Genomic DNA, 27,786 nt, shown 5'->3' with positions numbered 1-27,786 from the left:
TGCGAAATAGGGCCCTCTTGTTGTCTATCTATCTATCGATCTATCTAGTATTTATTTAGGTGAAGTGACATAAAACGTCGATCAAATGGCGCCCTCTTGTGGCTGATGTAAATTTGGTGCATTGCTGTAAAATGCCGCCTTCTTCGGGCAGGTTTTGAATTAGGTGCAGTGATGTAAAGTGGGGATAAAATGGCGCCGTCTCGTGGCTGTTTTAAACATTGAAGACACGAGGCGGCAAACGGGAAGCAGTGAGTGCTGTAGAGGGTAGTGAACTGTAGTACCGGCGTGGTTTTCAAGGACAACACGAGTTCACGTCCACCACAGGACCGCTTTACAAAAAGATGTCTGCCACAACATAGACATTCTCACGGTAAGATAAACCGCGCTTTATTGGGTCGTGTTCGCAGTTTTTTTCTTTGATCGTATTCGCTTGTCGGTGCAGGGGGTTAGCAAGCTAGTGCATTTAGCCTGCATGAGCATGAACATGATCGGTGTGCACCACGTTTCAGGCTTTCAGGCTAGCTCTGCCTCACACTGCTGGCCTCATAGTGACTAGTGTGGGAGCAGATCAGGGGCGACTTTCACTGCCATGTCTTTCTTACACACTATAACACTGGCTTTTTCATCACGCTTCAATAAATCACCTGCTCCTGTCACAGCTCCGTTTCAGCTCAGTACACACACACACACGCGTACATATGTACACACACGCGTACATATGTACACACACGCGTACATATGTACACACACGCGTACATATGTACACACACGCGTACATATGTACACACACGCGTACATATGTACACACACGCGTACATATGTACACACACGCGTACATATGTACACACACGCGTACATATGTACACACACGCGTACATATGTACACACACACGTACACACGTACACACGTACACACGTACACACATACACACATGTACACGTACACACACACACATGTACACGTACACACACACACATGTACACGTACACACACACACATGTACACGTACACACACACATGTACACACACACACATGTACACATACACACACACACATGTACATGTACACATACACACACACACATGTACATGTACACATACACACACGTACATGTACACATACACACATGTACATGTACACATACACACACACACATGTACATGTACACATACACACACGTACATGTACACATACACACACACATGTACATGTACACATACACACACACACATGTACATGTACACATACACACACGTACACACACGTACACACACACACACATGTACATGTACACATACACACACACACATGTACATGTACACATACACACACGTACACACACACACACATGTACATGTACACATACACATGTACATGTACACATACACACATACACACACGTACACACACACACACACATGTACATGTACACATACACACACACATGTACATGTACACATACACACACACACATGTACATGTACACATACACACACACATGTACATGTACACATACACACACACACATGTACATGTACACATACACACACACATGTACATGTACACATACACACACACATGTACATGTACACATACACACACACATGTACACGTACACATACACACACACACATGTACACACACACGTACACATACACACACACATGTACATGTACACATACACACACACACATGTACATGTACACATACACACACGTACACACACACACACATGTACACGTACACATACACACACACATGTACACGTACACATACACACACACATGTACACGTACACACACATGTACACGTACACACACACATGTACACGTACACACACACATGTACACGTACACACACACATGTACACGTACACACACACATGTACACGTACACATACACACACACACATGTACATGTACACATACACACACACACATGTACATGTACACATACACACACATGTACATGTACACATACACACACACATGTACATGTACACATACACACACACACGTACACATACACACACATGTACATGTACATGTACACATACACACACATGTACATGTACATGTACACATACACATGTACATGTACATGTACACATACACACACACATGTACATGTACACGTACACACACACACATGTACATGTACACGTACACACACACACATGTACATGTACACGTACACACACACACATGTACATGTACACGTACACACACACACATGTACATGTACACGTACACACACACACATGTACATGTACACGTACACACACACACATGTACATGTACACGTACACACACACACATGTACATGTACACGTACACACACACACATGTACATGTACACGTACACACACACATGTACATGTACATGTACACATACACACACGTACACACACACACATGTACACACACGTACACATACACACACACACGTACACATACACACACACACGTACACGTACACACACACACGTACACGTACACACACATGTACACACACATGTACACACACGTACACATACACATACACACGTACACACACACACGTACACATGTACACATACACACACACGTACACATACACACGTACACACACACACACACGTACACATGTACACATACACACACGTACACACACACGTGTACACTTACATACACATGTACACTTACATGTATGTACACACACACATATATATGCACATATGAACACACATTGTTTGCATCTCTGATTCGCATTCACTCATTCACCTACAAATTGACACTTCACCCTCGTGTACTTGCGACGCTATGTAGGGTGGGTGAAAATTTGGTATCGATCCGATAGCAAGTAAATACAGGGCCGGTATCGCCGATACTGATACTTTTTTTTACTTTTAAAAGCATGCACTCGAACTTGCATGTACTTTCCTGAGCGGTGTGTCATGATTTATGAGAAGAATGCATCATTAATATGCTAAATCTGAATACATTTTCATGACCACTAAAAGATTTTGTGATTTGTGCGCTCGACGCGCCTGTAATTAGTCCTGTGGAGGTTAAAACCCAGGACAGGTTTGATACACTTTTAAAGCAAAAATAAAAAATATATATTTGATCTAAATAAATAAAATCACTGGAAAAGAAAAGACCTTAGTATCAATATTTTTCTATGAGGATCGATCCTTTTGATACAACGGCAGTATCAAAAGTATCGATACTTCAGGACCGATCCACCCACAACTAATGTTTAGCGTGTTGTAGCCAGCTAGCCGTTAGCTGGTGTGTAGTTTAACACTAGCATCACTGTTGCCTGGAGACGGCTCGTTGACATTAGCTGTGGCTAATGTAACTAATCATGTAACTTTAATCATATAACTGGCTTTAAGATGTGACTCTCACTCGAGTTATTTCAGTGGAACTTCCACTTCTTTTTAGTGAGTCAGTTCATTTGATTCGCCTCGTTAATTAGAGCCGATTCTTTCGACTAACCCACCCACCCCCATGCAATTTTCCCCCTAAAGTTCACGATATTACGAGTCTTTGCCTGACTGTGATTGAAACTGTTTAATGTAACCTACCTGACCCTACCCTCTAATTCACAAATTAGCAGTGCATTGTATAAACTGTATTTCAGTGGTTGTTAGCAAGACCCTACAAATGTGCACTGACATTCAATAAACATCCCCGCATTAATGTGCTTCTGCTGTGCCGTGTCTGTGCTTAACTCTGAATATTTATTCCTGTTTATCTGTATAACTGATCGCCGGTTACAGTCTCATATACACACACATACACGCCTCACCATTCATTCAGACAAACCGCTGAGGTGTTGGAAAGGTTTCCATGGAAGCATTTAAGCAGTTGCTGAAGATAAATGAATAAGTAATGACACTGCCTACATCTACGAAGCAAAAGGAAGTAGGGGGAAAACGGCTTGCGTACATTTACCTACACCAGTGGGTGTCCAATCTGATCTGGGAAGGGCTGGTGTGGGTGCAGATTTTCATTGCAACCAAGCAGTACACACCTGATTCCACCTGTTTAATCAGTTGATCTTGGCTTTCAATAGAATCAGGTGTGGCTTCTGCTTGATTGGAATGGAAACCTGCACCCACACCGGCCCTTTCCGGATAAGATTGGACACCCCTGACCTAGAGAGTCGACTCCTAGAGCCGAGTCACGTTCGTATACAGCAGAGATGTGGACTGGGTACTCTGATGTCTCTGTACACTGCACTATTTCTGCGCTGGATATTGGATATAATACGCTTCCTACACGTTTCTGCACACTGCACTATAACATCTCTAGGTGCAGCTATGATTATATCATTATTTGATATTAAACCTATGTATATGTAACCTGAGCATGCTTTTTCGTCTTTCGTCATCGCTATGATAAATGGCTCTTTAGAGAAAATTGACTGTGCTACACAGGGTGATGAAGGCATATTTCATTGGAGGATTCAGTTTCAGTCATGGACAGGTGGACAGCTGGACAGGTTAACTCTGTGATTGGGACAGATTTGACAGCCACTTGGTAGGTGTTGAAGTCACATGAACAGATGTCACATGAACAGCAAGCCAGAATTTCTCACTGGCCCACTATGCTCAAGGACTGGCCAAGATTATGTTTGTCACTGTACAGACACATTTGTAGCCAAACTAACATCTCCAGATAGATAACCGGAATCTTTCAGAGGTATAATCCTCTAGGGCAGTGTCGCTGCCTCACAGCTCCAGCATCCCCGGTTCAGTCCCCGGTGTGTTCCTACCTCACGCCCAGTGTTCCCTGGATCTACTGAGACCCTGACCATGATAAAGTGGAACTGAGCGTGACTGAATGAATTTTCCTGTGGACCAAATGGTGGCCCTCTAATTGGTAGCTACCGTATGGTACAATAAATTATACATAATAAAATGATAACATAATAAAACATACATAAAAAAAATTGGCCAGAAAATATGATTATTCATTCTTAAATGCAATTTATGTGTAAGTTGCTTACTGGAATCATTATAAAAACATGAAGGAAGAGCCTTTGGGATCATGCATCTGAGCCTCGACTCATTACTCCCTACTGACCGGATCACCAGAGATCCAATGTGTCTTATGTTGCTTGTGGAAAACCTAATTAAAGTTGCTGTTCCCGTACTCAGGTCATTCATCTCACTGGCTATTCTTTCAGTATTCTTTACTGCAGGATCTGACATTCCGCCAGAATCCAGTGCATTTTTCTTCCCCCTCATCCTCGTTGCATCTCATCAGCGTGCCGGTCAGCTTTTGGCGGGATGCAGCTCAGACCGTGAAGAGTTCGTTGAACTCAGGTTCTGGTGGCGTGATGTGACCAAGTGTGGTTCTTTCTGTCTCTCTCTCGTTCTCGCCTCACTCAGCCTTCGCGCGCTCTCTCTCTCGCTTTCCGATTAGTTATTCATGCTTGGAAGAGCTCTTCCACTAAGACCTACTTTAACTTTAATGGAGTACAAAATTGTCTGGACTTAATTACTTTACAGTGGTGAAGAAGCTGTCAGCTGCACTGATTACATTTTTAATTACACGCTGAAGTCTCTTTTAAGAATTCACCTGTGAGCAATAATGTGTAAGTATTTATTATTGTCAGTCTAATTATTTATCCGATTAAAAGCTAATTTAGTTCTATTGTAGTTCTGTACCCTGTAGTAAAGATGATCAGACAAGCAGTCAGCTAGTGTAAATAAATGTCATGGGACTGTTTTCGCACATGGTGTGAACTACTGCACCCTGGTGAGGTGATGGTTGTCTATGGTTGTGAGACGTTTACGTTAGCAGGGCCTCTGAGGGGGGGAAAGTCACAACATATTATGCTAATGCAGAAAATAGTTTTGAAAGTAGGAACTGATTCATTTGGCAGCCAAGCAGAGAACAGTTCTGGCATTTGATAGCATTTGTTTTCTTTCCATGACATACTTTGTAAATGGAAAAAACCCATGTTGTAATGAACTGTAGATGCTTCCCCCTAGGACAGTGTTGTATGTGATTCCAGTGTGACTTTAAATGGCACAGGATTCTCTGTGTAGATTTACAAAGTCTTTTTTGTCCTTCATGACTTCTATAAATACGCGTTTGAACAGACCGTGATCACACTGTTTCTGCTTGACCCTCCTACCCCTGTCTGATAAGTCAGCTTTATTCAGGGTGTGATGTTTTAGCCCTATAACCTGACACCTCACATGCACAGCTTACTGAATCAGCATAGAAGGATGGTGTAGCTGCAGGTCATGCAGACCTTTATGTTGGTGGTAGAGGGGTAAGAGGAGACACCTTTGCTGCACATGAACTGCAAACTTCGGCTTCTCATTTACAGTCAGCTCTGCGGCTTCTCAGCTCGTCTTACAGTTTGCTTGACCTCAGTGGAGAGGGAACAAATTGATGACTCTCTCAAATGTGAGTTTCGTAGTACTGTTGGTGCATGCTTAGTGTTGTTTCGTACCGTACATTAGGAAATGCACTATATTTGGAAAATTGTGATACACCCTTATATTGTATTAATACCACAACATTAGCAGAGTCTTGCATTATATTATACAGGGAGGGTTATCGGGGAAAAATATCATATATTCACAATAGATATTTGTTAGGGCTGTGATGGTCGCCATGACAACCTGCAAGTCACATCACACACCATGTTAATGTTTCTGCTCGAGTGGGCACCATGACACACTATGACACAATATATATTTTTTATATATATATATATATATATATATATATATATATATATATGTTGTCTGTTAGCTTGGCGTGGGTTTGTTTGAGCGCAGCAAAATCCATTCAGGCGAATTCTGCGATTTCACTTCGGGTTCTGCCGCTGCGATGGATCTTGTTGGGAAACTGAATGTTACATCGGCGATCTGGGAACATTTTGGATTCGAGCTTAATGAGAGGGGTGAACCAATAAATTTGGATGAAGCCATATGTCTGTGGGGAAAAATACAGATCTCAGGATCCATCTCCAGGCATGTCATCGAGACATGTTTTTTTTTTTTTAATGTTATTTAATATTTGGCTTTCTAACATATTATTTAGCTTACTGTCCTACTGGTATTTCTTTCAAAGTTTTATAGGCTTGTGGTATACTACACTTGTAAAAGAAATAAAGTATTCATCAGAGAAACGTACATGTTTCACTACTTCTTCTCCCTTTGTGGGTCAATCACCATACCGTATCCCACAGCGCCCTCAGGCTGTTTGCCATTACAACACGACACAACAAGGCTGTATTTAGTTGTTTCACTGAGAGAAGTCCTATATATATATATATATATATATATATATATATATATATATATATATATATATATATAATTATATATATATATATTTGTTTATTTATTTATTTATTTATATATAAATAATTATTATTATTTATATATATTATTATTATTATTATTATACTATTATATTTTATTATATATTGATATAAATTTCACTTCCTCCCCTACCATTTTGTCTGTTTGTAATATGAAACAACACATTCTGAATGTCTAAAGTGTTTGATTAAGGCTGATTAAGCAGAGCATTTCCTGTTCTGCAGTCTTCAGCAGGTTTCTCCAGCAGGTAGAAGGAAAGCAGAGGGAACATCTGTCCATTAAATCCATATTACTCAACTCATTTGTGTGATCTGCATCTGGGCAGCTTTTTCACTCTCCACTTTGTGCGTGTGTTCTTTGCAGGTTTATAGTGTGTGTGTCGTGAAGGTGAGAGAATGGACATCAACATGGTGTTGGGAGGTCAGGACAGTGTGCTGTTGGCTAGCAGTCCTGACCAGGTGGTCAGCCGTCTTAAACATCCCTGTGAGGAGCAGGTAAATGACACTGTGCTGAGAACGCAAGAAAATAAATGCTGTCTGCCGGTTCTTTTATTAGAACATTTTGCCCATGGTAGTAATTTAGCAATTATATATTATGTGGTCAGTATGTCCTCTTCATCTCAGGTGCTGTACTGGGCATTTAGACCTTTTATAGAGTGCTGCAAAAATGACGTGTTTCTGTAATCCAACCCGGAAGTTAGCACCACCTTGGTTCCCTCGACAAAAAGCCAATAGGATTTTTCCACTGGCTTTTGGATTATTGCATATTAAAAGTTTACGCTTTTCATGTTTTGTTCATCAAGGTAATCTTCACAAATGAACATGACATTTATGAATTTTGAAGCCCAAATACAAGCGGCAAAAGTAAAAAGTTAAAATTACATTATGAATGAACTACACCATGGTCGTATGACTTCAATGTCCCCACCGCTACGCTTCCGACAACTCTTTCAATCTTTATTTAAAAAAAACTTGTTCCGTGGTAAATATCCACTGTGCTCTTTTTGGGGATGAATTTTTTCTGAACATCTACATAGACATGTGTTACTGGATCAGCAGCAGTATGTAAAATTATAATAGAATTAATTTTCATGAAGACGTGCAAAGTCAGGAGTCTAGCATGTGAGTCAAGGGCAGTTACACAAGAGTACGACTTATAAAAAGGGCAATGCAAGTCAAACGCATAAGAATCGTGACTGAAATTGAATTTGAGGGATGTACGCTGTCTGTGTACACAATAAACCTTTGGATGTTGTAATTCACTGATTCTCTTCACGTAGAATTCTGTATGTGTTCCCCTCAAAGGATCGAAGCTGCAGCCCTTCTGTCCTGTGCTCTGTGAGCAGCACATGGAAGGACGGCCTTCTGAACCGGAAACGGCCATTTGTAGGAAGATGCTGTCACTCTTGCACGCCCCAGAGTCAGGTAACTAACGAACTAACTAACTCCTTGGATTTCTCATGTATCATTAAAATGATTGCTTCCCATTAAATTACCCCTGTGCTAATTCAATTCACATACAAATATCATTACAATCAAGGAAAAAGCTTGCTCTACCTGCATTGTCAGGAAGGAATTTCCACAATACCTAGAAATTAATTATGCACTTTACTTGCTCATCATCTACATGTTTTTCGTTTGTTTCAGGGGAGACTTTTTAACTCCAGCATCCCCTCATTAGGACTTCGCAATGTAATTTACATCAATGAGACACACACAAGGTAAACAGTTCTGTAATACTATGTCCTGGGTTTTGGAACTCATTCAAGTATTCAGAGTAGGTTCAGAGTACCCAAGCCATTAAAGTGAGTCTATGCACATGCATAGGAGTCCACTGGAAAACAGCAGGTGAAAGAGTGGAAACTAGTGACATTCATTTTTAACCATGTTTGTTAGTGGATCCTTCCAGTCCAGATCCAGTGACAGACAGCAGACGTAGGCTTAGCCGGTTTTTCCTGCTTCAATGAGAAACTTGGACCTGTGTCAACGTGACATGGTTGTGATGAATGTTGTAGTGATTATGGGTTGCATGTTCAGAGCTTGTTTTTGACTGCATGGTTAATTCTGTTTACCTCTCTAACTGTTGCACGTGTTTGCATGCAGACACCGAGGCTGGCTGGCCCGGAGACTCAGCTATGTGCTCTTTGTCCTGGAGAGAGATGTCCACAAAGACATGTTTGCCCGCAATGTGGTAGACAACGTCCTCAACAACACCAGGCAGGAACTGATTATATAGTAGTTGTTTTTTTTTGTGTGTGTGTGACGTGGAACATGGAAAAGAACTTCCTATTTGACTGTGTTCTTGTGACAGGGTGCAGAGCGCTATAGAGGAGGTGGCATCAGAGACAAAACCAGACCAGAAGGCCGCGAGTAAAGTGAGGCGGAAGGCCAGAGGCTTTCTGCAGGAAATGGTGGCCAACATCTCCCCTAGCCTCATCAGGTTTGTCTATGTACTTCAGAAAATAAATCCATCAGGCATTATTGCAGTCTGATTAAGATATAAACCATTTGCAGAGTCATTTGTCTGGTTCATAACTTTTTGAATTGTTAAACTGATCTAGGTTGACCGGATGGACGTTGTTGAAACTGTTTAATGGCTTCTTCTGGAGCATTCAGATCCATAAAGGTCAGCTGGAGATGGTGAAGAAAGCTGCCTCTGAGGTATTTAGAGCTTCACAACATTTATGAAAAATCCTTCTAAGCACCTGCTAAATGTTCCTGTTGGTATCAGATTGCACATTGACTTCTTTGTGTTTCAGTACAATGCTCCACTGGTCTTCCTGCCTGTGCACAAGTCTCACATCGACTACCTTCTCATCACCTTCATCCTTTTCTGTCACAACATCAAAGCCCCGCACATTGCAGCTGGCAACAATCTCAACATCCCCATCTTTAGGTGAGGGACATGTTTTCTAATATCTCAACATCCCCATCTTTAGGTGAGGGACATGTTTTCTAATAACATATATTCATGTAACAGTACTGGAATATACCATTGTGCTGATGTTACTTGTTTCCTGTTTGTTTTTCTTTTAGCACATTGATTCGCAAACTGGGAGGATTCTTCATTCGCCGTAAAATGGATGAGACCCCAGATGGAAAGAAAGATGTTCTTTATAGAGCGCTGTTACATGCGGTAACCAGACAAAGACACTTTGCTTGTTACTGTTATTTTTCATTCCTACTTGTGTTATGGGTGGATGAGAAATCTCTGAGCCTCGATGAAAATCCCTAGTTTGGATTCCACCAGCCCAGAGTCTAGCACCTTTTACTTTTTTGAGGGTTTGTGACTGTTATATGGTTGAAATAACTTTTAGGGTCAGGAAGAAATGTACAAAGAAGTTTTGACACAATTTAAAAAAAAAAAAAAAAAAAAAAAAAAAAAAGACTGAAGTGAAGTTCAATATTGTGTGTGAGAGAGAATAAGAGAATAAGTCCTGCAGTATTCATGATTGTATTTAATGGAATGATATTAATCAGCAATTTGAATGAAACTTAATCACAGATTCACAGATGGATTTACATAATGTGATTGTTCTGCATCAAAGTAAAAAGGTGAAAGCCATATTTGATTACATCTGTTAGTTGCCCAGTTTATGAGCCATGTTTAATTTGATCTAAATGTCACCGTTCATGCCTATGCTAAGATGGAATTTTTTATTTATTTTCTTATTTTTTTTTTTTTTTGTTCTAGAAGTTAATTAGACTTTGGGCTGAGGGTGTTGTAATTTAATCATGCTTCTGTTTTCTTTGCTAGTACGCAGAGGAGTTGTTGCAGCAGCAGCAGTTTTTGGAGGTTTATCTAGAGGGCACACGTTCTCGCAGCGGAAAGCTGTCTCCAGCACGTGCTGGCATACTGTCCATCGTGGTTGACACCCTGTGTGCCGGTGCCATTCCGGACGTGCTCATCGTGCCCGTCGGCATCTCCTACGACCGCATTATTGAGGGCAACTACAACAGCGAGCAGCTGGTAAGAGTCAGAATCTGCACAGAACCTAAAGTTATATCTTGCTAACAACAAAGTCATTACCACACTTTAAAATGGGTGTAAATCCTAAGCAAATCATGCATTGGTGAAAAACGCAAGCACAAAGTAAAATCTAGTGCAATGTGGGTGGGAGACTACCTGGGGTCAGTGACTGATAGAAAACAGACAAAGTTGGCAAAGAAACTGGGAGAAATAGTCAGCAATGCAACAGCATCAGGACACTTAGTAACGTTTTAACCAAGTGTAGAAAGTTTAAACATTTACATAAAATACACTTTCAGAATATAAATCTACAGATTTGTCATCTCTCCAATATGACAAATTGCCTAATCTATTAGAACAAAAGAAGGAAGGTAGTGCTTTGGCAAGGGTAATAAAGTATGAGAGGAAAAAGAAGTCTTTTATAGATCTTCAGATCCGATTGGTCAATGTTGCATGGCAAGGGTTTCTGCCATGCTGCTCACGCTCACAGCCAAGCCTTATGCTCAAATAAGTGTAGTCCAAAATGCAATTATTAAGAGCCATTTCATGTGTTCTTGTTTTCTTTAAGTGTCCGTCCTCTGTCTCTTTTGAGATCGAAGTATAGAATAAACCTGTTTAATAAACCTGTTTTTAAACAGGTATAGAATAAATCGGCTTTGCTGCCCTTTACTCTGCTTGTATTTTAATAAAGCAGACACACAGCAGCCAACTTTTAGGAAGCAGGTCACTTTGCTGGACATTGAATGCACTATTAATATGGTAATATGTTATTTTGTTCTGTAAATATCATGATATTTGAGATTCTTCAGAATAGTCGTCATTTTCTGGTGAATGAACGGTCTTGGAAAAAATTTTTTATACACACACAGTGTCTGCTTGTTCTGGCTTCATTTTGGTACCTCTAAATGTATATATATATATATATATATATATATATATATATATATATATATATATATATATATATATATATATATATATATATATATATATATATATATATATATATATATATATATATATATAGGATGGATGGATAGATGGATCTTGAAATTGATTTCAGGTCAGTATAATAGTTGAATGCATGGTCTATAATAGCAGTGCTCCCTGTGCTGTGTATGTAGGGAAAGCCCAAGAAGAATGAGAGCCTGTGGGGCGTGGCCTGTGGTGTGTGGAGAATGCTCCGGAAGAACTACGGCTGTGTGCGCGTGGACTTCACTCAGCCTTTCTCTCTCAAGGTCAGAAATCCTTCCAACTCTCCCATAGCACTAATCTGTCCTCTGAGATAAAATAGTCTTTTCTTTTTTTTTTCTTTTTCTCTTTTCTTTCTACATTTACTACTCTATAGGAGTATCTTGATACTCAGCGAAGTCGAAATCTGCCAGCCCCTCTGACTCTAGAGCAGATCCTCATCCCGACCATCATCGCAGCTCGGTACAACTTTCACACGTTATTCTATAACTTTTATTTGTATAAGCTTATACATTTATCTTATGGTGAACGATGTATTTTCCTGCACAGGCCAGATGAAGCTGTGTTTAATAGAGAAGAAGAAGAACACCCGGATTCCAGAGAGCTGTCTGATGAGCCCTGGAGAAGGCAGGTCATCTCTAACCTGGCCAAGCACATTCTCTTCAGTAAGAATGCTCGAAAAGCCTGCAGTCTCCCAGCTAACTTTAAAGCCTTTTCTCTAGAGATCAGATGGCGGACAGCTTTTAGGGGTTACTAGCGGTCACTCAATTCTCCCTCTGGTGGTGTGTTCTCAGCCAATCACATTCCCTTGTGTTTGAATGCACTGAGGTGGTTTTTTTTTTTTTTTTTTTTTTAAAGGACAATGTGTCAAAGGATTTGGTGAAAGGGTAGAATTGCAGCTTGCTTGTAAATGTTTGATCTAAACTTAACACGAACCTGCTTTCGTTGTGTATTCTCTGAATTTTCACATCTTTATGCTGAGATAAACAACTTTACATCAGTTTCAGAAGTTTTAGTGATTCTATACAGGAATCATTTTGTTCCTGTGCCATCCTGGCAATACCTTCATAGTTATTTCCTGTTAAATTCTTCATTTAGAATAATTAGTGTCGAAAAGTGTCGATTAGAATAGGAAGAAAAAATGCATTGAAATAAACCCAAATCATAGGACATTTCGTTTCGTGACTTTATTTACTTACTTATCAATTTTGATTTATTTTAATTTGTCACAGCCGCCAACAAGTCCTCTGCAATCATGTCTACTCACATTGTGGCCTGTCTCCTGCTGTACAGACACAGACAGGTGAGTGTTCAGTTACCTAACCCTCTATAGTCAGCCACATCCTCTTCATTTGCCTCTGTAGTAAAGTGTTGGTAGTTTGGGTAGTTTTGCCAGTGCTAATGGAGCATTTTTTCCCCCCTTATAGGGTGTGTTGTTGTCCAAGCTGGTCGAGGACTTCTTTAACATGAAGGAAGAGATCCTTTCACGGGACTTTGATCTGGGTTTCTCAGGGAACTCTGAGGATGTGGTGATGCATGCCCTCAACCTGCTAGGAAACTGTGTGAACGTGACCAGCACTAACAAGAACACCGAGTTCATCATTGCCCCAAGCAACACTGTGCCAGCGCTCTTTGAGCTCAATTTCTACAGCAACGGCCTCTTTCACGTCTTCATTGCTGATGCCATCATAGGTACGCTGCCTGAGACACCTAGAGATACACAGTCATGTCCAGTTCAAACTAAAAAAATGGTAGTGTACTGTAGAGTCAGTTAGGGTCTGACTAATTACATTAGGCCACTGGTTCCCAACCCAGGTATTGGAGTACACATTTCTTAATCCTACACATTTCAACGTTGTCCCTACTCTAACACATCTGATACAGCTAATTATCTAATTGATAGTCCTTCCTGATATGAAGTGGGTGTGTTAGAGCAGGGAAAGCATTAAAACATGCAGTATAGGGGTACTTGAGGACCAGGGTTGGCATCCTGTGCATCAGGCGTTTTGTGAAGTTCCATATCTGTGTTGGAGAAAGTGATGTCTTAAAGCACCTGGTATCTATAAGATAGAGTCATGGGTGCTGTATGTCACCAGAGAGTGCTAATGAGTCACAGTGTGAATTTGTGTGAAAGGATAGGTGAGTCTGAAAGAATTGTTGCTCTACATAAAGATGGCCTAGGCTATAAGAAGATTGCCAAGACCCTGACACTGAGCTGCAGCACGGTGTCCAAGACCATACAGCGGTTTAACAGGACCGGTTCCACTCAGAACAGGCCTCGCCAGGGCTGACCAAAGAAGTTGAGTGCACGTGCTCAGAGTCATATCCAGAGGTTGTCTTTGGGAAATAGACGTATGAGTGCTGCCAGTATTGCTGCAGAGGTTGAAGGGGTGGGGGGTCAGCCTGTCAGTGCTCAGACCATACGCCGCACACTGCATCAAATTGGTCTGCATGGCTGTGGTCCCAGAAGGAAGCCTCTTCTAAAGATGATGCACAAGAAGGCCACAAACAGTTTGCTGAAGACAAGCAGACTAAGGACATGGATTACTGGAACCATGTCCTGTGGTCTGATGAGACCAAGATAAACTTATTTGGTTCAGATGGTGTCAAGCATCTGTTGCAGCAACCAGGTGAGGAGTACAAAGACAAGTGTGTCTTTCCTACAGTCAAGCATGGTGCTGGGAGTGTCATAGTCTGGGGCTGCATGAGTGCTGCCGGCACTGGGGAGCTACAGTTCATTGAGGGAACCATGAATGCCAACATGTACTGTGACATACTGAAGCAGAGCATGATCAGTATGCAGTATTCCAGCATGATAACGATCCCAAACACACCTCCAAGACGACCACTGCCTTGCTAAAGAAGCTGAGGGTGAAGGTGATGGACTGGCCAAGCATGTCTCCAGACCTAAACCCTATTGAACATCTGTGGGACATCCTCAAATGGAAGGTGGAGGAGCACAAGGTCTCTAACATCCACCAGCTTCGTGATGTCGTCATGGAGGAGTGGAAGAGGACTCCAGTGGCAACCTGTGAAGCTCTGGTGAACTCCATGCCCAAGAATGTTAAGGCAGTGCTGGAAATAATGGTGGCCTCACAAAATATTGACATTTTGGGCCCAATTTTCACTTAGGGGTGTACTCACTTTTGTGAGATACTGTGTATATGTTTGTTTGTTTGTGTGTGTGTGTGTGTGTGTGTGTGTGTGTGTGTGTGTGTGTATATATATATGTATGTAATATATATAAAGTTTTGCTATTTTGTAACATTAGTATTGCACTGAATAATACTTAATAATAATAATAACAATAATAATACATTTTTATTTGGGGTACAAATAGTAATATATTTTTGACTTCATTCAGTTTTATGGGTTAGACCTTGTGGCTTTTATTTTGGCGGAAAACTGCAGAAAGACCTCCTTTTAATTGGCAACAGTTTTTTAAAATTCACTTCTCATTACCAATTAGGTGAAATGCTGTAAACCTCTGTCCACAAAAATGTTTGAGATTACACGAACGTAAAACCAAAGTGAATCTGGTGTGTGTTGTATCTAAACACACAAGCGACTCAAACTCGCAGCACAGACCGAGATGAAGTTGGTGTGGAGCGGCAGTTACTGTGAACCCAGCCGCTCTGAAACGCTGATGAGCTGCACACACAGTCTGAGTACAACACAGTCACACGGGTTTACCGTCTCAAACAGCACCGAGCCAAAATAACATCTAAATCATTTTTAAGACCTTAGAAATGCGAATTTAAGACATTTTAATGCTAATTACAGCCTTATTTTTACATTAAGTAATTTAAGACATTTTAAGACCATTTAAGGGCTTACAGACACCCTGATTAAAAGTACTGCTGCCAGTATAAATAAAAGTATAAATCTGGATCACATATTCTGTTGGCTTGACAAAGGCAGTATTTTGTTCTCCTGTTTAAGCTTCTTCTTCTCTTCTTTTGCTTATTCCTCTTGTTCTTATTAGACCCAAAATTTCTAAATGCTCCTCTTAGAGCTTTCAAGCTACATGCACTAAACTCACTACAGACCTTCAGTCTGTTCTTTTCTAACTGATCAGACTTACAGTTTTCCCATTATGGAAAATGGCTTAAATTGGCCAAGATGGCCATTCCCATTCACTACATTTTGGACTGTTATAACTAATAAAACTTTCATCCTACATTCAACAAATTCTGCAAAGACCTTCTGACTCATCAGTCTGTATTTTTTTTTTTTTTTTTTTTTTTTTTTTTTTTTTTTTTTTTAACTGATCCGACTTACGGTTTTCCGGTAATGGATGATCAAAAATCCCCCAAAATTCCCATTCATTTACATTGACCGACTATTTCGTGCCTGACTCAGAATGTTCAAGCTTTCAAAACTCACACACCTGCGTGCACATGGCTCGAAGCCTCTCCCTCTCACTCTGTCAATGTACCTGTAACTGAGACTGTCACTTCTATCTATCTATCTATCTATCTATCTATCTATCGATGCCACACACTCTCTTCATCCATTTCTCTATCAGTCTACCAGTAGCAAATGTACACACACATTCTCGATATTTCTTTCCATCAGACTACCTGCATCACTCTCAAACTCCGTCTGTCTTTCTATTAATAATACTCTGCATCTATCAGTCTACCTGTATCTCTCTCTCTCTCATGCTAATCTAACTTTCTACTTTTATCATCGATCTTTCGACCAGTAACTGTTTGTCTGTTTTTCAGAATTTTTTTTCTTCTTTCTGTCTTTCAGCTTGAAATGATCTTCAAGTTCATGAGATTTTCAAACTTTCAGACTGTCAAAACAGACTGACTTTCAACATGATTCACTTTCAAAATGGATTTTTTTTTTTTTTTTTTAGCTCTCTCAAATTGGTATTACTAATAGCAGTTTCATGTGAGTAAAACCATAACTTTAAAAAATACATGTGTACACTGGTCAACAGTCATAAAGCAGATTTTTTTTGTTTAGTTTTTTCTGCATATTCACCTTCCTTCAATTTCCACACATTTAAATAACAGTTTATACACATTCTGACAACATGCTGTCAGCAGCATCATTGACACCTTTATCGCCCCCATATTTGAAACCCTCTATTAGAGACTCAAAAGGTTCTTTGAAGGTTACTTCTACCACTTGTACCACAGCCAAGTGGAAATACCCTTACCCATATTATATTGGTAAGGGTATTTCTGGTTTTCTAGTAAAATAACAAAAGAATTGATCTAAATAAATTAATACAGCGTATGCATAGCAACACGTTTGAGTTTTATGTGTGGATGTTATGTTGTGTTAGCTTGCAGCGCTCTGGCCATGCTGAGGGAGCAGATCACAGAAGGTGAACTCGGCACCTCCTCCACTCTGCTCAGCCAAGAGAGACTCATCTGCCGAGCAGCAGGGCTCTCCCACTTCCTCTCCAATGAGGTCATCATTGCCCTGGTAAGTTCCTCGTGTGGGGTCACAGAACATCAATAAATAGCATGACGACAATTTTTCCGTTCAACTGTTATCTAATGAATGTACATTTTGGGTGTAGAAACAGTGATGCCACAGTTTTGCAGGAAATGTTAAGCATGTAGGTGTAAAATTTTTTGTTTTACTCAAAAACCAATACCAGACCAATAAGGAAGTGAAACAATCATTACCTTATTGGTAAGTAATGTTGACAGCAGTTAGCTGTCAATGCTCTGGTGTCATGTTATGTGGTGGCCTTGATAAAGCCAGTGATATGCAAAATAGGTTTCTCTGTTAGTAAAAAAAAAAAAAAAACAACAACAAAAAAAAAACACCTACTTTATTATGTCAAATTGATTGGCTAAATAAGAAATGATCAGTGCTCAGTGAGTACATTTCCTATTTGAAATTTCTTTTTGTTGTGTAGAACCAAGCAGTTGTTTGTAATCCTCACTCAGTTTAAATATCTTGCATGTAACAGTAAAAACTTTAATCAGCAAATTAGCTAAATGTACTTGTTAAAGGAATTAAGATACTCCACTCCATATTCACAAAGAATTTTGCTTAGAGATTGCCACTTAAAGTCCTTAAAACCTATTCGTGAAATTCCCGAAAGGAACTTTTACTAAGGAATTCCAAAATTAAGAGGAAAGGCAGAGTTTGCCTTATTGTTATCGTTGACTGCATGTTTCATAAATAAAAACTTATGTAGTTTTCAAAAATTTATTTTGCCTTACTATTTGATGTAAACAATGATTTTTTTTTGCTATAAAAAAAAAGAAAGAAAAAAGGCCCTCTAGTAGCTACTCTTAGACTTTAGATTGTTTGTGAATATGGCTGATTTATGCTTAATCATAGTTTTTCCTCTGAACATAATTACATGTTTGATCTGTCCATTCTTTTTTGCAAATCTGGTGTGTGATTATGTAGCATATTATGATCGGCCTTCTCTCTGTTCAAAGCCTTGTCAGACTGTCTACCAGGTCTTCCATGATGCCGTGACCAGACTGATCCAGTACGGAGTACTGATTGTTGCAGATGTAAGCACTCTTGAAGTTCTCCCCTTTGCGTGTGTGTCTCAGCTTTGACCCACCTAATAATCCATTCTTCTACAGATAAAATCAGTGTTTCCCCCTCAGGCCTGAAGTAAACCTGAGGTGTGTCTGGTACAACTGGCTACAATTGAAAGTTAATAGTACAGGTGCCCAAGCACATTTTGACCCCCCCAGAGTCCAGTTCGTTTGACTAGTGTGATTGCTCCGTACTGTGCCCGGGCACAGTACGCTGAATCGGTTCAGTTAGACTCAGGCACAGTACGCATCTAGTGTGATTGCTATCCCTGGCCAAGCACAGAACCCGAAACATGACGTAAATGATGTGACCGTTCAATTCGAGAATATTTGGGTTTATAACAAGTCTGGTTCTCAACTTCTTGATGAACGGGAATTGTAGTTAGCAATTAAAGCTGCAAATGCCTCCCTCAACGTCAACTGCCTCTGTAAATATCTTCTGATACATGCAGCACATTGTAGTGAAATTCGCTGTGCAGCATCATTTGATAAATCTATTAGGCAATATATTAGGCATGTGAGGGTGCTGTCACCATGCCCAAAAACGACTCCAAATACAGTGCTGTGAAAAAGTATTTTCCTGATTTCTTCTGTTTTTGTGTATATCTCATTCTAAATTGTTTCAGAAATTAAAACAAAATCTAAGATAAAACAAAGGCAACATGAATAAACACAAAATACAGTTTTTAAATTCTAATGTTATTTATTGAAGCTAAAAAGTTATCCAATACCAGCTGGGCCTGTGTGAAAATGTATTTGCCCCTGTAGTTACTCATACCCCAAATCTATGAAACTGCAAACTCTGTTCAATCAAATCAGCACTTAAATATAGAACTTTTTCAACAGCATGGATTGGTTAAAAGGTCTTACCCAGTAACACACTATGCCAAAATTGAAAGAAATTCCAGAAATAATAAGGAAGAAGGTGATTGAAATGCATCAATTCGAAACTCCAAAGAACCACAGTGAGAGCAATTATCTGCAAATGGAAAAACTCCCAGTAGTGAACTTTCCCAGAAGTGGCCGACCTTCCAAAATTCCTCCAAGAGCACAGCAACTACTCATCCAGGAAGTCACAAAAGATCCAAGGACAACACCAAAGGATGCTGATAGTGGAGTCATGAACAGTGACCTCTTGCATCAGTAAAGGTCACTGTTCATGACTCCACTATCAGAAAGACACTGGGCAAAAATGCCATCCATGGAAGTGTGATGAGGTGAAAACCACTGCTAACCCAGAATAACATTTAGGCTCGACTGAATTTTGCCAAGACACCCCTTGATGATACGCAAACCTTTTGGGAGAATGATCTGTGGACTGAAAAGTTGAAAGTGAAACTGTTTGGAAGACAGCGGTCCCGTTATATCTGGTTTAAACCAAACAGTGAATTCCACAAAAGAACACCATCTGCTCCAGGGTCTGGGCGACTTGCAATAATTGAGGGAAACACTAATTCTGCTCTCTACCAGAAAATCCTAAAGGAGCATGTCCGGTCTTCAGTCCGTAACTCAAGACTGTGCTGCAAAGTTAATTTCTATTCACATCATCAAGTTTGCTGATGACCCTACAGTTGTGCAGTTGTATAGGTGTTCCTTTTAAAGTGGACGGTGAATATATAGATCACATTTTTTGGTTTTTATTACAAGCACTGATCTTATTCTGTGAACTATGGTATGTCCAACTCTGAAATCTATCATTGACTGAATGGCCAAATTACCATGGTTACTACTGGGAATCTATAGTATATGTGGACAGATATCACCTACATCTACATGGTGTTGTGTTCAGGTGGATCAGGAGGAACTGAGCCCCTCAGAGGAACCCTGGCCTAAGAAGTTCCCAGAGCCTCTGTCCTGGAGGAGCGATGAGGAGGACGAGGACAGTGACTTTGGAGAGGAGCAAAGGGACCGGTATCTGAAGGTGAGCCTTCGAAAACGGCAGAAATTGAATAATATACGATGTTACCAAGTTGGTTTTGTTGAACTGGGTGATGTACCTTTTATTTTATTTAGGTATACTGTTATTTATTCAAATAAAAATACATTAAAGAAAACCTAAATCAACAATCTTATTGCATACTAAAAGAAAATGTGCTGATTGCAAAGATATGTACTAATAGGCATTATGAACGATTCATCTGTGCACACACATTAATAGAGCATTTAGTGCTACATCCCATGCGTACTATGTAGAATGCCTTCTTGGTAATGTCAGTAATGGTGTATTGAAGATATATAGTTTAGAGCAGTGGTCACCAATCGTGTTCCTAGAGATCTACCTTCCTGGAGACTTTAGCTTCAAACATAATCGTGTCCACCCGACCATCTAATCATTGCCCTAAGAAGCTCTTGATCAATAAAACAGGTGTGTTAGATTTTGGTTGGAGTTGAAACCTGCAGGAAGGTAGATCTCCAGGAACAGGGTTGGTGACCATTGTTCTAACCTATATGTTCAGTACACCATTACTGACATTACTATGTAGGCGCACTACATAGTATGATTGGGATGCAGCACTAAATGCTCTATGAATGTGTGGTTTAGAATATACTCAACATGCAACTCCTGGTTTCTCTCTTTTGCAGAAGTGTTGCACACAAGAGAAAGTATACTGGATGACTCGTGTAAACTTGATATAAACAAGTTTGATATGTAAAGCTAACGAGGAACTCTCAAACACCTTTTGTTGGTTACTACCAAGTTATTATGAGTTCTCTATATTACTGTACAACATCATGCTAACAGTAGCATTACTATCAAGCATTTATCTAAACAGACAACAAACTAAGGACAGCAGCTTGATCTAAACAGATACTTCATTCAAACCTGACTTATTGTACTAGGCTCTATCATCTTTTCATTCTTTTCAAGAGTTCCTGTCTCACCTCTCTATTACACTTGTGTAACGTGTTATATAGAAAGCTATATTTAAAGTCCATTGTTGTGTAAAATATTTTTAGAATTGACTTTTAAACATGCAATTTATTGATCTTAGTTAATTGCGATGTTGAGATGATGTTTGTTTTTCTGTCACATTTTTACTGGCATAAAATGTTTCGCTAAACCTTAAGTGCACCTATAGTGTGGGAAATAAGTATTGGACGCATCAGCGTTTATCTTTCACCAGACATTTCTATTAACTCAACAAATCCGGAAATATAAAGAATTCACAACATTAAAATCCATAAATAGTTATGTGTAATAAAGTGGAATGACACAGGAACAAAGTATTGAACACACTAAGAAAAGCAGTATCTCAGGATTTCTTGAGTTAATACTGAAGTCTGGTGAAAATTTCATGTGAATAATCTCATTGGAAATATATTTACTGACAAAAACATTGACGTGTCCAATACTTATTTCCCCACTGTATGTCATTTATTTTCAAGCCTCAGAGCCTTTAGTCATTAGGGACTGTGAACTGTCAGTGAACATCTGACAGCTATTGTGAAAACACAGTCATGATATTTTCACAATAGAATTTAGAGCTGTCTCTTTAGCAAGTACATTCAGTAACATTTATTCTTTAAAATAATACTTTTTATATTTAACAGTACAATACAGTAATACATTTATCATGTCCTTGTTATTTTGTAAAAAATGTGTTATGCAAAGTATTTCTTATAGTTCCACTGAGCAACTTCTGTTTTGTGTTGGAACAATGTGTAAAGAGAAAGCATAGCGGCGACTACAGCACTATTACAGTAAACCTGACTGTTTTAAACATGAATCATTTAAAAATTCTTGCTGTTTCAGAGTGACGTGCTCTTGCCACACTGTCATGTTACTAAAAAATTGCACAACATCTTTCCTCCACTGAGTGACGAAATTGCCCACCCTTACATGCTTTTATTAAACTACAAGAGAGAGCATGTACTGGTGGGGTAACATCATTGTTTGGTATGGAAACAAGACCGTGAGAGCACAAAGCAGTGAATTTAACACGTATGCCGCATCCCAATTGGCCTACTATTCGTCTTAATTAGTATCCAAGATTCGAATTAGTGTGTCCCAAATCATAATTTGTTGAAATGAGTATCCCAAAGGTATGTGGATGGTTTACTATTTCTGGTAAATTTTCGAAGAGTTAATCCATGGACATTTTTTCAGCTTCTGTTCCCCACAACACCTTGCGCGAGGGAGGAAGAGTTTTGTGACCGTTTGCTTTGCCAAATTCAACCTGCAAACATGGCGTATGAGTGTAACGCATTTAGAGAGGTGTAAATGAACTGTGGAAAAATATAAATCGAGGGAATTGTAAGTAGTATAAATTATATAAGGAATGAAGAAAAGTTGAAATGCAACAAGTAGTTTGTTTACGGTGCCAATGTACATAACTGCTAGCATTTTTGCAGTGAGCATGAAACACTGAGATGTCCTTCCATCTGAAACATGTACAACAGAACATGGATACTAGTCTGCTCGAATTATTTCTGAAATGTTTTCAGATTGCTTTTACATACGCATGTAAAATGGACAAAATTCAAGAAACACACTGCAAATTTTAATTTATTGTACTAGTTGTATCAGCATTCTTTTAAGTTATTTTAACATGTACATGTATATGACATATCTGACACTAATCTAAGATGGAAAAAAACAACACCTTGCATGACTGCTATTACAGGAAGAGGAAGTGAAAATCGTCAAATTACTCAGGTTAAGTAAGGGTTTCATGGAATTTCAGAGTCATGAAATGGAAAATGTTCACTGTCTGACTTCCTGGCAGGCACTGTATCAGAATACAGGGTATCAAAATCCCCTGTGATGGCCAATGATAAGGCATTACTTATTCTTTTATTCATAAAAGCAGGGGGAAGATCTGATTATTATAAAACAGGATTTCAAACGTAGCTTGTGATATCAGAAACTAATGGGAAATTGTCAAAGGCAACATTGAGGGGTAAATGAATCATTGTTTTTTTTTGTTTTTTTTACACAACAGTGACTACGGCACTCTTGTAGAAAACGTGACTGTTTAAAACAAGAATCATTTAAAAAGTCTTGGTGTCTCAGAGGAAGTAATGCCGTGTGGGCTTACCACACTGTCATGTTGCTAAAAAAAACAACACATCACATCTGTTGCTTCCTGAGTGAGGGAAGTTGCCACCCTGACACACTTTTATAAAAAGCAGAAGAGAGAGCATGTACTGCTGGGTAACATCATTGGTTGGAATGGACCAGGCAAGAGCACAAAGCAGTAAATTAAACACACATGCTGCATCCCAATTCACCTACTCTCCATCCTAAATAGAAAGACTAGATAATCCATCCTAATAAATGGATTAGAATTAGTGTGTCCCAAATCATAGTATGTTGAAATGAGTATCCCAAAGGTACTGGGACCTGGCAGGCACTGTATCAGAAACTACCCTGTAGTCCTGTGACGGCCATCGATGAGTCTTTACTGTCTCTTTTATTCGTAAAATTAGGGGAAGATCTGTCTAATATAAAACAGGATTTCAAACATGGCTTCTGATATCAGTTAATAAACAGTGTGATCTGGCAGTGTATGTATATTTCAGTAATAATGTAAATGTTTGTGCAGGTGAGCCCGTCCTCTGAACACCAGGAGTTTTTCACTTTTATGCAGCGAGTGCTCAGCCCGGTGCTGGAAGCCTACAGCGGGGCGGCCATTTTTGTACACAGCCTGCTCTCGCCCATGACTGAGAGAGAGTACACACAGAAGCTCTTCAAATACCTACTCACACGCACTGAGAAAGGGGTGGCAGCCTATGGTCAGTCTCCAGTGCCTCTACGTGCACAAATTGTCTGTTTGAATGTCTGTGCCTTTTTCCTCTGACTTTCTTTTTTTTGTTTCTCACTTTTTCAGGAGAGAGCGCTACACACTACCTCGTGAAAAATACAGTCAAAACATTTAAAGAACTGGCGGTGAGATTGGAAAAAAAACCCACTATAAATCAGTGTTTAAACTTGTGTGTGTGTGTGTATATGTGTGTATATATATGTGTGTGTGTGTGTGTGTGTATATATATGTGTATATATATATATATATATATATATATATATATATATATATATATATATATATATATATATATCTCAGTGGGAATATGTGCAGTAAAGTCCTTGGCTGTGCGTGCATGTATTATTTGATTGACAGGTGCTGAAGGAGCGCTGTGAGAATGGTGTGTGTCGTCTGGAGCTGAGCGCTACGTTCCAAACTCAGGCCAACAGAAACAAGCTCCTACAGTACATCCTGGGCTTCGGCCTGCTGTGAGAAATCAGATTCGTTTCTCCACCTTGCTCAAGGGCTTCTACAGGCTACAACAGCTGTCAAAGGTGCTACTCTATGGAAGATCTACCTAGACGTGCCTTCAGCAAACACCTAGGACTGGGTCACGGCCAACGTGCGCAATTTATTTCTTTCATACCTGTGACATAGGATGGTTATGCAGCTAGCGTATGTGTCGTGATATCTGATTTTCTGCTTTTGCTTTAGGTTTTGTTTGAGTCTTATTTTAGCTCAGAGAAGTACAGGAATGTCTCACTATATGTATATAAATTGTCTTCAATTGAAACCAGTGTACTTGTTTGGTGTAGATAATTCATTTTAAGGGCATTAAACTGACTATAACTGCTGGGCAGCCTGTATATAGAAAGTGTAGTTCCTATCTTTCCCAGACTGTCCTGTACATGTTATGTGTATGCGTGTGTTTTATATATATATATATATATATATATATATATATATATATATATATATATATATATATATATATATATATATATATATATATATATATAATATAAAAATAACCCATTAACAGAGTTTCTGTTTAACCCTGCCAAAAGAATAAGACGCCTGAACTGTTACCTTTTCTTACACTCAATAGATTAGACTGTAGAGAGAAATGAAAGGACACAGATCACACCTTGGACTATATTTCACTGCAGTAGTAGGTATGTAATAAACACATGTAGCAATCATTTTAATTTTGTCAAGCTGTGCCTCAACTGCTAGTCTCGAGACGCCATGGCTCTATTTAGAATCGAAATGACAAGATTTACAGAGACTTTCAGAACAGAGGGAAGCTAGAGGTCATAAATCTGATATTCTTGAATGCTTGCTGAATGGAGAAAAGGTCAGGCATGTTTAGATTAATTATTCTCCCTAAACAAATCCTCACAGGTTACTTTAGCTAATGGTACTTCTGTTAAATAGAGCTGGGTACTGTACACAACAGATGGTCAGAGGAAACCGAGGCATTATGATAATGTCAAGTGTAACTGGAATGACTGTGTGTGAACTACTGTGTTAGAGGGGGGAAATTATGAACTGACAGGATGTAAATGATGAATCACCTAGAGTATCTGTGGGATTCTGTTTTATATATGTCAGCATTTAAAAAGAAATGCACTTTAAAAGATGAAAATGTATCATGCAGATCAAGCTCACGTTCGGTTTTTGTTGTTGTTTTTTGTTTTTAACCTTTTTATGTGAAATTTGCAGGAGTCACTCTTTACGGCAATGGTTTGTTATGTAATATATTTGTACCTAAAATGGCTTGTCTTTTTTTTTTTTTTTTTTTTTTTTTTTTTTTTTTGGCCATGGACAATATTTACACTTCTAAAATTAAAATAAAATTTTTTCAGGTAGGTGCTTTTCAGGGTGCATGCACTGTGCAGTTATCACAGCTTTGATTCTGCCATAGAGCAGCAAGTTGATCAAGACAAACAGCAGAGTTACATGAATCTTAACCAGACCACTGGGCTGAGGGTAGATTGGTGTGGTGTTGGGGTCAATAACATTATCATAACATAATGACACAATGTTCTTCCTTTATCATGATTTAATGTTCATAAAGAATTCCTCAGATATTCTTTACTGACTAGTGCACTACTAAATTGAGAAGCTACATAGTTTGTTGTTTTGTTTTTTTTAAATGCTGAAATAATTTGCAAAATGTGGTATAATACTTGTGTGCATGATATCGTTGGTTTTATTTCCCCCAAGTTTGCCGAGTTCCGAAGTGAACTGTAGTTTGGTGGTTTGTAAAATGTAATTGAGAAATGGCTTTTCAGTAACGTGAGGCAGATGTTTACTCCTAAATGTCATGAATGAATTGCTTGTGAGTGCTCAACTTATTATGAATGTATGCTCAACTTATTGTGCAACTTGTCCACGTATGTGAAGAGCAATGCTCTTATTCATGCTTAATCATGTTTATTATGGCTGCATAGATGAAACAGAAGGATATTATAGTCTGTTAAATGCTGTTAAGCGCTTGTTAGCCTGATTTATTTCTTTCTTTTCGGACTTGATACGGAAATTATAAGACTTAAACATACCAGTTGAACAAGGGCAAGAATGAAATATATATGAGGAGTCGTGTAAACATTTTTTGAATAGGCACAAATCTTGCAGTGAAGAGGAGGCCTAACATGAACTGTGTTTAATTTCCCAATATGAATAATACTACTGTGCTCTTTAGTGCTCTTTTACAAGCTTAATTATTAACTTTGAGAAAAATATTAACTGCATTATGACTTTAGCTAGTGGGCTGAACAGCTCATAATGGAGAATATTCTTAACATCCTAGCTTATTAATGAGCATTTTTAAACGCAGTGTCCTCTCAGTTTTCGTCTCATATGTGTAAGGTGAAACATATTTGATCTAAATGAACTGCTCATGAGCAGACGGATACTAGCTCCACGCTCGCTGTGTCTCTTTACTCATATTACATGCCTGTAAAACATTTTCAAGTGTACAGATTTTGGTTTTAAATTAAATGAATCATCGATTAAAGAATAATGATTTTAGCTGTTATTTTCTTACCAGTGGTTTGAATTCTGTACTTGTACAGTATACTACATACTTGTTTAATGAATCTGAAAGCTTGGCATGTGAACGCTCTGGTAATTCTAGCCGGAAATGTGCGTTCGTACAGCACTTTCACTTCTCATTTCTCGTTCTTCAGTTGCCTCATTTCTATAGAGACAGTTTAGAAGAC

At 39.1% G+C, this 27,786-nt stretch overlaps 1 protein-coding gene across 3 annotated transcripts; it reads left to right on the top strand.

The window, feature by feature from the left end:
* The first annotated feature begins 206 nt into the window (after window positions 1-206).
* gpam (glycerol-3-phosphate acyltransferase, mitochondrial) lies at window positions 207-27,602 on the top strand. Of its 3 annotated transcripts, none has more exons than XM_017484229.3 (21): window positions 208-370; window positions 7,705-7,835; window positions 8,646-8,765; window positions 8,988-9,061; window positions 9,444-9,557; window positions 9,652-9,780; window positions 9,902-10,001; window positions 10,100-10,236; window positions 10,377-10,476; window positions 11,098-11,310; window positions 12,435-12,548; window positions 12,659-12,744; window positions 12,832-12,947; window positions 13,515-13,585; window positions 13,710-13,974; window positions 17,585-17,727; window positions 18,705-18,782; window positions 20,602-20,733; window positions 24,359-24,548; window positions 24,644-24,702; window positions 24,935-27,602. In XM_017484229.3, exons 2-21 carry the CDS (start codon window positions 7,737-7,739, stop codon window positions 25,049-25,051), a joined length of 2,457 nt encoding a protein of 818 aa, XP_017339718.1. In that variant the 5' UTR covers window positions 208-370; window positions 7,705-7,736; the 3' UTR covers window positions 25,052-27,602. The 3 variants fall into 3 exon arrangements, with proteins under 3 accessions (XP_017339719.1, XP_017339718.1, XP_047015283.1); XM_047159327.2 differs by lacking the exon at window positions 208-370 and adding an exon at window positions 5,361-5,591; XM_017484230.3 differs by lacking the exons at window positions 24,359-24,548; window positions 24,644-24,702; window positions 24,935-27,602 and adding an exon at window positions 21,396-24,335 and having other exon boundaries at window positions 207-370.
* Window positions 27,603-27,786: the final 184 nt, after the last annotated feature.

This window comes from Ictalurus punctatus, chromosome 13 (assembly GCF_001660625.3).
Source record: "Ictalurus punctatus breed USDA103 chromosome 13, Coco_2.0, whole genome shotgun sequence".
Classification (NCBI taxonomy): Eukaryota; Metazoa; Chordata; class Actinopteri; order Siluriformes; family Ictaluridae; genus Ictalurus; species Ictalurus punctatus.
Note: the sequence above shows the minus strand (reverse complement) of the source record. Positions and strands in the feature narration are given on the sequence as shown.

Bases quoted from the DNA above. Each gene is read 5' to 3' on its own strand.
- gpam (XM_017484229.3), top strand. From the start codon at position 7,737: ATGGACATCAACATGGTGTTGGGAGGTCAGGACAGTGTGCTGTTGGCT. The intron at 9,558-9,651 runs GCAGGAACTGAT...TTCTTGTGACAG, and splicing joins AACGTCCTCAACAACACCAG to GGTGCAGAGCGCTATAGAGG. The intron at 10,237-10,376 runs GTGAGGGACATG...TTTTTCTTTTAG, and splicing joins CTCAACATCCCCATCTTTAG to CACATTGATTCGCAAACTGG.